Here is a 12327-nt window from a genome sequence, read left to right on the forward strand (position 1 = left end):
GCACGGGGATAAGAGACTTGAGGATGTCATTACAGAGTGTTTGGGTGGGGCCCAGAATGAGTGTAAGTAGAAGTAGAATTAAGAGCAGAAGGGACTGAAGCAGGTGAACAAACTCGTGGTTGGGAAATTTCCAAAATGACCAAAGAACCTTTGTAGGATGAGGCAGGAATGACAGGAGGTTAACTGGGTTGATAGGTGAGAACGTAGTTGTGAATATGGGCGAAAAGTGTGGTGGACAGGTCTTTAGAGTTAGGGAAATTAAGAAACTTTGGGTGGGAGTTCCTGCTGTGGTGCAACAGGATCAGCAGCATCTCTGCAGCCTCCGAACACAGGTTCATCCCCACCCCTGAACGGTGGGTTAAAGGATCTGCCATTGCGGTAGCTGCAGTGTAGGTTGCAACTGTGGCTCAGATATGATCCCTGGCCTGGGAACTCCATATGCTGTGGGGCGGCCGCAAGCAAGGAGGGAGGGAAGAAAGGAAGGAAAGAGGAAGGAAGGAAGGAAAATAGGAAGAAAGAAAGAAACTTAACTTCTGGTAGATTAAGGGCTACTCACATCCACCAAGTACCAAAGGCACATTAGCATTAACAGACTTACCTGGAGTTTCATGCCAGTGTGTTGGCAAAGTCACTGAGTTAAAGTGTATGTTACAGATCTTCTCAACACCTTATGCCTTGTGAAGCTTTAAGCAAGGAATGTAATGTGCAGCTGTTCCCAGAAGTGTTTAAACACAGAGATTTTATCTTTTTGAGAATCATTCAGGATTACCTTTTTTTTTTTTTTTTTTTTTTTTTTTAGGCAGTGCTCTTTTCACTGGAGAAATAGTGTTTTAAAGAAAGAATGGATAGAATGTACCTGACAGTGCTCATATTGCTGACCAATCACTTTACACCTTTTGGCAGTGGTTCTCAGACTGATGTGAAAGGGAATCCATCCCTTGCAGCACTTGCAAAAAGGGCAGGCTTCTGGAATGTTCTCTCAAGAATCGGATGGGCCTGGGCTTGAGCTAGGGGATCTGTGGCATATCAGGCACTTCAGGTAACCAGGATATGGTGCCAGCAATTGACCTGGATCCAGCTCCGCCTGCAGAGCTTCAGAAACAGTAATTTTCAATATTGGCTGCACATTGGGATATATCTGGAGAGTCTTTAAAAATCCCATTGCCCAGGCCACACCTCAGAACAATTAAATCAAGTCTCTGGAATTGCGGCAGAATTTTTTTCTAAAGTTCCCAGGTGATTCCAGCATGCAGCCAAATTGAGAACCCGAGCTCCTAAAGATCCCGTGTGGGAAAGCCTTGAGCTGCTTTGGCTTCTCAGCACTTGGAAAGCCTTCAGAAGATCTGTAGCTAATGCTGCTCCACTAAAAGCTGGGCCAGCCTCTGGTGTCACTGCTTATTAGAGAAAGCCACCCAGAGTCCTCCTCTCTCTAGGGAGGGACCATTCTCTCCGAAAGTAGCTTTCAGCCTTTCTCCACATAGTACAGAAGGGAATTCCCGAGAAGAAACAAAGCTCTGAGCTAATGTAAAATTCTGAGTTGAAACAGAACTACTGTTAAAAAGAAAAAAAGAAGAAGAAATGGTTCCTAAAAAGTCATCTTTCCTGACTTTACAATGAACTTTACATAGTCTTAAGTTTGAAGTTCTCTAATAATTTCTTTTCTTTTTAGATGGACCTTGTGTGTGTGTGTGTGTGTGTGTGTGTGTGTGTGTGTGTGTGTGTGTGTGTGTGTGTGTGTCTCTTTTTAGGGCCTTACCTTTGGCATATGAAGGTAAAGGCTAAAGGTCGAATCAGAGCTGCAGCTGCCAGCCTATGCCACAGTCACAGCAACGCCAGATCCGAGCCACATCTGTCTGTGACCGACACCACAGCAAGGCCAGGGATTGAATCTGCATCCTCAAGGATGCTAGTCAGGTTTGTTTCCACTGAACCACAATGGGAAGTCCAAGCATCATTTCTTAAAATACCAACTTCACAACCTACCAGGATGAAAATGTAATGTGATGAAGTAGTCTTAGCACACATTTCATATACTACTGCTTTTTTTTTTTTTAGGTTGATTTTTTAAAAATTAAAGTGGGAGTTCCCCTTGTGGCACAGCCGAAACAAATCCAACTCGGAACCATGAGGTTGCGGGTTCCACCTCTGGCCTTGCTCGGTGGGTTAAGGATCCAGCGTTGCTGTGAGCTGTGGTGTAGGTTACAGAGGCGGCTCAGATCTGGCGTTGCTGTGGCTGTGGTGTAGGCCAGCAGCAACAGCTCTGGTTAGACCTCTAACCTGGGAACTTTCATATGCCATGGGTGCGGCCCTAAAAAGACAAAAAAGACCAAAAAAAAAAAAATTAAAGTGTAGTTGATTTACAGTGTTGTGCTAATTCCTACTATATAGCAAAGTGACCCAGTCATTCCTTCTCTTATATTATCTTCTGTACATTAATGCTTTTCTTCCTTCTCTCTTCTCTTGCCCACTTTATCCTCATCAAAGGACACAGCGAATGAAGAAAGGAAGCAAATAGCAAAATAAAGATGGCCTATATTTGGGAGTATAACACCCATCTCCCTTCCCCTGATAAAATGTAGGTTGTGTCTATATAGCGTCAGAGTTGTTGATTATTAGAGGATCATGATTTCTTACCCTAAATCGTTAGTGCTAGATGTTTTTCAGGATTAAAATCTTTTAATATATTTTAGGGGAAAACACTGTGTATTCTCTTAGGCAGGCAGGATCCTTGGGCAGCACTTTGTAATCAAAGATGGATATTTCTGCAGCACAGTAGAGACTATAAATGGCCTCAAAGTAATTCAGGTTGGTTGGTTGCCACCAAATGAGTTTGCAACATTTGAATTTAAAGTTTGTTTGGATATTAAAAGTACAGACCAGGAGTTTGATGGTGTCTTGTCTTAGGTTTAAGTCTTTGAGCCATTTCAAGTTTATTTCTCTGCGGTTAATAGATGCAAACTATTGCCTTTGGAGTGGATAAGCAATGAGATCCTGCTGGATATAGCACTGGGAACTCTATCACTAGATATGGTCACTTGTGATGGAGCCTGGTGGAAGATAATGTGAGAAAAAGAATGTCTGTATGTGTGTGTGACTGGCTGGGTTACTTTGCTGTACAGTAGAAAACTGACAGAACGCTGTAAACCAACTATAATGGAAAAAATTAAAATCTTTTAAAAAATTGAAAAAATCAAATCATAGACCAGAGCATTGTGAAAACCCAACAAATTATAAACAGTTTCTCGAGTTCTTTCTTTTTCTTTCTCTCTTTTACTTCTTTTCTTGTTTCTCTGGCTTTGATAGACAATGATCATGATACGTTTGAATAGAGACAAGGACCTCTGTACACATCATCTCATTAAGAAATAAAAATCCATTCAAATGGGTATTATTGTTTCCATTTCACAAATGAGAAAGCTGGGTCTCTGAAAGGTTAAGTTGCTTGTGAAAATTTCAATTTTTATGGAGCCCACCTTCAAACACTTGACATTTATACTAGCTGACTGCCAAGGACCACCTGACCACATAGCTTCCTTACCAACAGAGCTGAAGAAGTGAATCACTGAATTAAAATTAGCATATGCACAGATCCCGTTTTATGTTTAACATAAAAGCTGATTGCCGACAACTTCCTATTAAAAAACAAAAGCTGTTTATAATCGTCCTGAAAGAGAGGAACTGGAGTAGTATTTAACCTCAGCATTTGGTCTAACAGTATAACAACACAGAACTTTAAACAGACTAGTACTTCAGCATCAAAGTAAGTCGGTATTTAAATACGCACGGAAATAACATGAAATACATTTTGTAGGTGTCTCACATCCAACCTACTGAAAATGGCCAAGAAGAAAATTCACAGGGAAGGACCTTTAAAGACTGTCTTGCAAGGCTTTTCAGCTGGATAATGGGAATCAGCCGCTGTGAACACCTCCAATTAAGGCAATAAACGTAGGTGCGCTAGAGCGCACTGGAGCTGCAGTTGGGGTGCAGAGCCAAGGCGAAGGGTGTCCTTCTGTGCAGGCTTCTAGTATAACCACAGAGGATCTAGACACCAGATTGTTTTGGGTATTGCTTTTATTATTTATCAAATATATTTTGTTTTTTCACTGGTTTTCCACTCATGAATGGGAACCTAGCATTAAACCAAACAGCCCTTAACCGTAAAGACCTTTTTTTTGGTTTTCTTATCTGAAATGCTCTTTTTGCATTCCCTCTCTTTTTTCAAAGAGAAATGGTGAGTGGCAGATCTTGTCAGGTGGCAAGTCGTCATCACATTTTCACGTCACTTTTTAAAAATTACAAAGTACAACTTATACAGACTCTTATTATTTATTATAGAATAATATTAACAATAATAAGAAAGTTTGGGAGTTTATTTTGCACTTTTTTCGAATGCCACACATTAACCCACTGTGCCACAGGGGGAACTCCCAAAATAGAGGTTTTTTTTCCAAATGGAGCATAAAGCTTCACATTTTGACTTCGTAGAGACTTAAGTGTCTGTCAAATTTAAGAATCCAAACTACTTTTGGGAAACAAGGGCTTATTTTCCCATGGGACGTCTGCACTCAAGGAATGGGTTCAGTACTTTGCTCACTGATTTGCTGTGGATTTGAATGAACATGTTCTAATGGTTGTGGCATATTCTACCCTCAACTCTTTGGATGCACACTCTGTCATCTCCATTGTAAGCGTCTGTATGTGTAATTGCACTGCTGAGTTACATGACCACTTTCTTCTCGTGACTCTGCACTTAAGCTTCTATGCATGGGTTTTTGGCTTGCCTACTGAGTGTTTGCATTATTGTCTATCAATAAGATTTAGTATTGCTTATTAAGAATTCAGCCAGATTAAAAGGGGACATCGCTTGTCACCTAGTTTGCCTCAGAGTGAGTCTCTTCCTCAAGACACAGGATCAGAACATTTTAAATGCAATTCCATTTTTTTTTATATTACTGAGGAAAATGCTGATGAGGAAATGACCAATATCATACTTCCTGCATAGGAGTTATATCATTTGAATATTTAAATTCCTGCATTTCCATACATGTAATTGTTATAATATAGAACCATAGAATCTTATAGATGGTAAGAATCTTAAATAATTTGTCCTTTCTCTAGATTCTTTCGGGAAAACCCGCTCCTGTGCTAGAAGAGAATTCATCTGATTTCTTTTAAGCTCACTGAGATAAGCAGTCCATCTCTTCTGCTCTGTGGTGTGGGTTTATTTGCCCTGAGTGAAATTAATGAACAGATGGCCCCTCTGCTCTTTGTACATTCCTTTCATGTACTTGGAAACTATTATTCAAGTTCCACTTCATTTTCTCTTCCCAGGCATAGTCCCTCCATTGTTTTCTTTTCATCTCTTTCTGTCTCTACCCACCCTCTTTAAATAATAAGCCCTGAGCAGAACCCTTCTAATTCTAGTCAAATAGGAAAAATCATCTCAGAGGTTAGAACGTAAGTGTGATGTGAAAGTGAAAGGATGCTAATTGGAAAAAAGCAGCAATTTCCCGAGCCCTGGAATCCAAAGGTATAGTCCGTCTGGAAACTCTTACCCTTGGAGTTACACCTGGTAATGACTTAGCATAAAGAAAGGGGTGATATCAGACGGAATTGATGACAGTGAAAGGAAGATCTAGTGGTCAGTGAAATGGGCTTTTATTTATTTATTTAATTTATTGCTTTTTAGGGTCGCAGGTGCAGCACATGGGGGTTCCCGGTCTAGGGGTTGAATCAGAGCTACAGTTGCTGGCCTACACCACAGCCACAGCTACACCGGATCTGAGCTGCGTCTGCAACCTACACCACAGCTCACGGTAACGCCTGATCCTTCACCCACGGAGCAAGGCCAGGGATCGAACCTGCAACCTCATGGTTCCTAGTTGGGTTCATTACCACTAAGCCGTAACGGGAACTCCCTAAATGTACTGAATCCAGTATCTCCTAAATCTCAATAGCACTCTTCGAGTTATCTGTTCAGTGCCTTATATTGAAGCTGCCCTTCTGCCCCTGTTTGGGACAGCCCCCGTTTAGGCTACGTGGCCCTGAGCATGAATAGCATCCCTCCTCCTCAGCAGGTGCAGGCTGAGATGATAATTTATATGCTCTCCTGACAGGCACTGCACATTCTTTGTCACCCTCTCCAGCTTGTACCTGTCCCTCTGCTTCTCTTCTCCCTTGCCTTGGTTATCAGTGATTTGTTTCTGATACTTTGCTTTATTAAGGTATTTTAATATTTCAGGTCTACCTTCCCAGGTGGTGGCTGTCGCCTTCACTTAGGATCATCTAAAGCAAATTTAATGAGCCTTGGGGACCCTGTATTATTTAGGTTAAGGAAACACTGATACCTTTCTAGGCCAGTGGGCTCTGGAATGCTCTCCATTTTCTCTCTTTTTTAAAAATCTTCTGTTCTTTTTTTTCTACTGTCACTTCTTCACCTTTTCCCCTCCCGCCAGTTGCTAATGACTGGTTAATCTCCAATTAATATTTTAACATCTTTCCCACAATCACTGCGTGCTAGGTCCTGTACTGAAACTCTGTGTATCAGATTGTATTTTCTCAGTTCACAGATTTCAAGTCCCCATGGGGCCACTGGAACTAAAACTATGATGTTCTCTTTCCACAGTTCTTATGGCTTTTATTCAATCATAGTGTGTTATGTAACTGACAAATCTTTTTGTGTCCTAAAGTCATGTTTCTGCTTTTGTAAGGAAAACTCAAGAAAACTTAGAGATGAGCTGCTGAATTTGCCAGTATGTTCATCGTGCATTTTTTAAATGGGAAATTAACGTTTCTAAGGGCTTGGGCGTTAGTAAAAAGGTCAGCACACTCTGCTCACTATTGACTCTTTCTGATATTGTTCTCCTCTAGGTTTAAATGGGTCAGATCTAGAAAATAATGCCTTAAGCAGTCATCCTTAGTAATAGTATTCTGGTCGTGGTTAATATGCCTCAATTCAGTGAAAGTGAACTTTAGTTTACTCACACACGTTCAAAAACTGTTTTAGCCATTTTAAACACCCTCATTTGAAAAGAGCTACATGCACATGGAAGATATCTCCCGGCCATGCGTCCACGACGTGAAATTCTATTTATGATGTCTGTCTTTGACTTATAAAGAGTCAAAGCTACTATGAAAAACATTCAGAACAGGTAATATGATGGTAAAACCTTTTGTAATGTTGTTGTTTTTGGTTTGGGCTGTCACTTCTGTTAGCTCTCGACATGACCTAAATATGTGACATGATTGATATGTCATATAGATTTCCACTGCAGTGTTTCAGCAGCCCTGGTATATAACCTGTTGCATGTCTGAAACCATGTATTTTATTTATTTATTTATTTTTTTAGGGCCACACCCACAGCATACGGAGGTTCCCAGCCTAGGGCTTGAATCAGAGCTGCAGCTGCTGGCCTACATCACAGCCACAGCAACGCCAGATCCGAGCCATGTCTGTGACCTACACCACAGCTCATGGCTACACCGGATCCTTAACCCACTGGGCGAGGCCAGGGATCAAACCCAAAACCTCATGGTTCCTAGTCAGATTCGTTTCCACTGCACCACACTGGGGACTCCTGAAACCATTTAAATATTAGCCATTCCACAGGGTTTCTTTGTACACAATTCTGTGGCTTAAAAAAAAAAAACATTAAGGAGGCTCCATGAAGAGTTTTCTGGTTGAGGTAAACCATGGAGATGGAGTCTGTCGTCTGGATTCATGCATCAGAAAAGAAGTATTTGAGTAGATCTTTGTCAACTAGCAAATGCCATTTCAGTCTGAACATTTCGCCACTCATTCTACGCCATCTGTCTCGCAGGGAGCAATGAATCTGAAACTCCACCACGCAGCATTAAAATTCCATTAACACGGAACAGAATAGTCACACGTCCTGCATGGCCATTTTTCTCTCTCCAAATTTCAGGGTTAATTTTGAAGAAGGCAGGTATAGCATTTTCGTCTATTTGGTTAATTAAGAATATTAAGGAAAATATATAATTAGCAGCTCAACGTATGTAATAATATCATACCACTCATTTTACTAAGGCTATCTGTCCTAGCAGTTAAACATACCTGGGGTACGGATTTCTATTCGGCTAATGCTTCGTTGTAAAAGCTCTACATCTTTGACAGAGACAGTCCCCCCGAGGCTCTGACTTTGTCTTTCCTTTTTTTTTTTTTTCTTTTTGTAGAACCACATCACTGCCTTTGCGGAAGTCACATGATATTGATGCCGACGGGCTCTCCCTGCACTGGACATCGTCTGTTTTCACCACCCATTCCAAGTGTGTTTGATTACAAAAAAAAAAAAAGCTTATAACGTTGTCTAATAATTTCTATCATTTAAGATTCAGTGTCACCGTATCTGTGTCCCCCACTAGACTGTGAGCTCCTCGAGGGCAGGACTGTGTCTTTCTTCTCTGTCTCCCCAGCACCTGCAGCAAAACCTCACACAAAGTAGGTGTTGCCTACAAAGTGATGCCCCATGAACAAATTCTGAAATAAAGTGTTCACTTTACTTTCTCATAGAACCACCTGAGACGATGAGAAAAGAAACCTTTACCCAAGTCATATTTCTGTAAAAAAAATCCCTCCATCTTGAGCTCGTTAAGCTTTTTAATTTTTCGTAGATGTTCTATTCAGCAGTATACCGTGTTTCATTGAATGGACTTTGAAAGTCATGGGGGCGTTTATTTCACTATTCAGCATGACCTTATTTCCGTTCTAACAGATTTCAGTGTGTGACGTTACTTTACTTTTAGAAAGTATGTTCTCTACTAAAATGATGTTTGCACATAATATTACGCTATATTTCACTTAAAATACCATTCCTACTATAAATTCTAAGACTGGTGCTTCTGCTTTTGAAGGGGAAAATGCCAATTTTTACTGTAATATGTAATGTATCATAATTAAAAATTATTTATTTGGATTTCTGTTCCTGACAGTTGTGGTTTAATTGTTGACTTATAGTTTTTAAATGCAGGCAGTGTTTAGAATAGCCTACATGACTAAATCCAGCAATGGTACCTGTTTATTGAGCAATTTTCTACTGACAAAAATGTCGCAAGAGTGGTCAAAGGCTCCATTCTTAGGCTTTTTACCAGTCAAGTTTCCACATAATTTAAATAGGAAAGAACCACATCCAAACAGTCTAATTTAAATTATCCAAATACAAATGTTGTTAATGTCTTTTACTTTGCATATACGTAGTACTTTGTAGTTTACAAAGTACATTTTCATTTATTATTTCATTTGATCTTCACACGAACCCTGGCTCAACATGAAGAGTGTGGCTTTAGTTGGACAGACGAGGAAAATGAAGACAAGGCAGAATAAACAGTCTACCCAGCTCCACACTATTAGTCAGAGGCACTTAAAATTTCAATTCGGCTTTTCTGACCCTGAACTAGTTTTCTTTTTTCTTTTCTTTTTTTCTTTTCAGGGCCACACCTACAGCAGCATATGGAAGTTCCTGGGCTAGGGGCTGAATCAGAGCTGCAGCTGCTGGCCTACACCACAGCCATAGCAGTGCCAGCTCTGAGCCGCATCTGTGGCAATGCCGGATCCTTAACCCACTGAATGAGGCCATGGATGAGATTGAGCCTGCATCCTCGTGGATACTAGTCAGTTTCAAAGCCCGCTGAGCTGCAGTGGGAACTCCCTAGTTTGGGTTTTAATGCATGCCACAGCTGCCATATCATTTTGGACACACTGAGGCTTTTCAGAAGTCAGTGGAGTCCAGGGCAACTACTTATTTATTTTTTTGCTTTTTGTTTTTGCTTTTTCTTTTAGGGCTGCACTCAAGACATATGGAAGTTCTCAGCTGAGGGGTGGATTGGAGCTGTGGCTGCCAGCCTACACCACAGCCACAGCCACACGGGATCTGAGCCGAGTCTGCGACCTACATCACGGCTCACGGCAATGCCGGATCCCCACCCCACTGATCAAGGCCAGGGATCGAACCTGCATCATCATGGATCCTCGTCAGATCTGTTTCCACTGCGCCACAATGGGAACTCCCCTACTTATATTTCAAAAATCGAAGAAATGCCAAAATAAAAGTTACAAAAGTTATGCTGTATTTTAAACATCTGTGTTTTAAGCATGAATCCTTTTGAAAACACAACAACATACTAGCCATTTTATAATCTACTTAAAAATAATGTCAAGAGATTAGATGTAAGGTCTTTCAAGTCAAAACTTAAATCAGATGTCTTTCCTGCAACCCTCAGCCCCCTGCCCGAGCCCCCATCCCTCCAGAGAGGCCCTGAGGGATCCACCTTACACAGAGCATGTGGAATTAAGGATGAGAATCCTGACACCATAACGAAGATGAACTGGACTATGAGAAAACCATTCGGAGTACCCCTCAACAATAACTACAGTTTTCAAAGCTCTGCGGACTAGCTTTGTCTTATCTGAGAGGTAGTTTTAATTGACTAAGAAGATGCTTCCTAACCTTGACAGAGTGAAAGGAATTGCACTTTTAATTTTCTCCCTAATTTCAACACAAGTCAGAAAATAAATATAACCAAAGACTTATTTCTAAGTCACTGTGGGAGTTGAAGCACTTATGGTAGGGCCAGCAACACAGAAAACAATTCATATTTCTATCTTTCAGACTTGTAGAGCAAATTCAATTCTGGTGGAAATTTAGAGCACACAAAAAAGCTTAGAACGCCTTGACCCTCTTTAAAGACTTTTTAGGCAATAACAGTGATGGAGAATTCACTGGCAGGGCATGAAAGTGGACAGAATGATCTAAGAGCGAGGAGGCAGGGTTGCCAGCAAGGCTTAAGAGTCAGGTCAGATGTCTCAGTTCTAGCATCAGTTTTCAAGGAACCAATTGATCACATTTTTCCTATTGGAAGCCTTAGTTATATATGCATACATAAGTGTTGCATCTTTGTACTTTGCTAAACCTGGTCTGAATACAGGAGTTAAAAATTGCTCAGAAGTCCAAATCTAAACCAGGATCAGAGTGAGGTCATCTGTAATATTTAAATGTCATGGACCTAAGCTTGTGCAGTCAATGATGCTGCCCACCAAGGAACTTCAGAGGAATAAAAAGATACACGTGCATAAGGCAAAAAGCCAGCAAAGAGCCCTTAGCCATGATGCTCTTACTGAGAATAATGAAAAACATATGTAAGAAAATATTAACTTGTAAATATGTACATACATAGCCTAGTAAAAGCCAGTGAACACATATCTTTCTGATAAAGACATCTTTTTATTACACTTACTTGGGGCCCAGGTCAGTATAAATTGGTCAGCCTGAAAATTTCAGTAGTCTCTGTTTGCATGGCAGAAATTCTGCACATGTTTTATCTGATTCCTAAGATTATTTAAAAGGCTCTTTTATGTTAAAAGAGAGGTGAACCTTCTTTGACAGACTTTGTCTACCCCGCTTCTAACTGGGCCTCTCTTTTCTCAGGATCTGTCCTTGCCAAATATCTGTTACCTTTTCCGTACAGTTTCCGCTGTCAAAGAGCAGTAGGGGAGGAAGTAATTCTCTGCTGTGTATTGTATTTTTCAAATAAAATGTTAAAAATTAAATCCACGAAATCAAGTTTGAGTTCGTTTTCTTCCCACATATGAATTCTTTCTTGGGGGTAGAGGAATAAAGAGCGCTATCGTGTTGGAAGTCAGATAGTCAGCGTGCCTGCAGGATGCCTGGGAGGGATCCCAGTGGTTCAGCGTGGACCAGTTCTTTGGGCAGGTCAATGACCCCCTCCATCCCGTGCACCCTCCTGGCATCTCTTCAACTTCCTTATTGACAAATGGGATACAGAGCAGGTACCCAATCTGCCTCCTGTGTATGAGCAAGAGGCTAAAGAATGGATGTCAATGACCTTATTCTTGCCTCCAGAGCACCATTTATTAAATTCTTCATCGCATGGTCTAAAAAGTTGCCCAGGACACAGACCCAATGGTTCTGTTTATCCCTTACAAACTTTGATCTCCCATTTGGCCAGTATGGTTTTTCTAATCAATTTTGGTGAGTTTTGATTCTTTTAAAATAGCAATTAAGGAAATATCTTCCAGATTTTAAGTGAATGATTCTCTTTGAAGAAGAAAAGTAACACGACTCATATTCTTCTCTCTTGTCCCCTTCACTTTAGCTTGTAGCTGGTTCTTGGTCTGACAGAACCTCAGGACATGATCAAAGTCTAATACAAATCAAGGGTTCTCTCCCTCCTCTCAGATGTGCGAGCCATGGATGGATTATAGGATCTAAATTCTAAACTCAGACGGCAGTTTTCAAAACTGTGACCTTGCCCACAAGGACTGCCAGATAAAAAAGAAATATGTATAGA

General features: G+C 40.8%; 2 protein-coding genes across 18 annotated transcripts in view; one reads left to right on the forward strand and one right to left on the reverse strand.

Moving 5' to 3' along the window:
* Positions 1–11575, forward strand: part of PLPPR5 (phospholipid phosphatase related 5) — a 120961-nt gene extending 109386 nt beyond the window's left edge. For 3 of the 5 annotated variants that reach the window (XM_085020650.1, XM_085020651.1, XM_085020652.1), the window contains one exon: positions 8197–11575. In XM_085020650.1, the coding sequence (XP_084876776.1) occupies positions 8197–8229 (33 nt within the window). In that variant the 3' untranslated portion in view covers positions 8230–11575. 5 annotated transcript variants of the gene reach the window in all.
* Positions 1–12327, reverse strand: part of SNX7 (sorting nexin 7) — a 306908-nt gene that overhangs the window by 104334 nt on the left and 190247 nt on the right. The window lies entirely within an intron of this gene.

Source organism: Sus scrofa, chromosome 4 (assembly GCF_054392235.1).
Source record: "Sus scrofa isolate SSC_HxYL_T2T_F1_AM1 chromosome 4, Sscrofa_HxYL_maternal_Yorkshire_Landrace_v2.0, whole genome shotgun sequence".
Lineage (NCBI taxonomy): Eukaryota > Metazoa > Chordata > Mammalia > Artiodactyla > Suidae > Sus > Sus scrofa.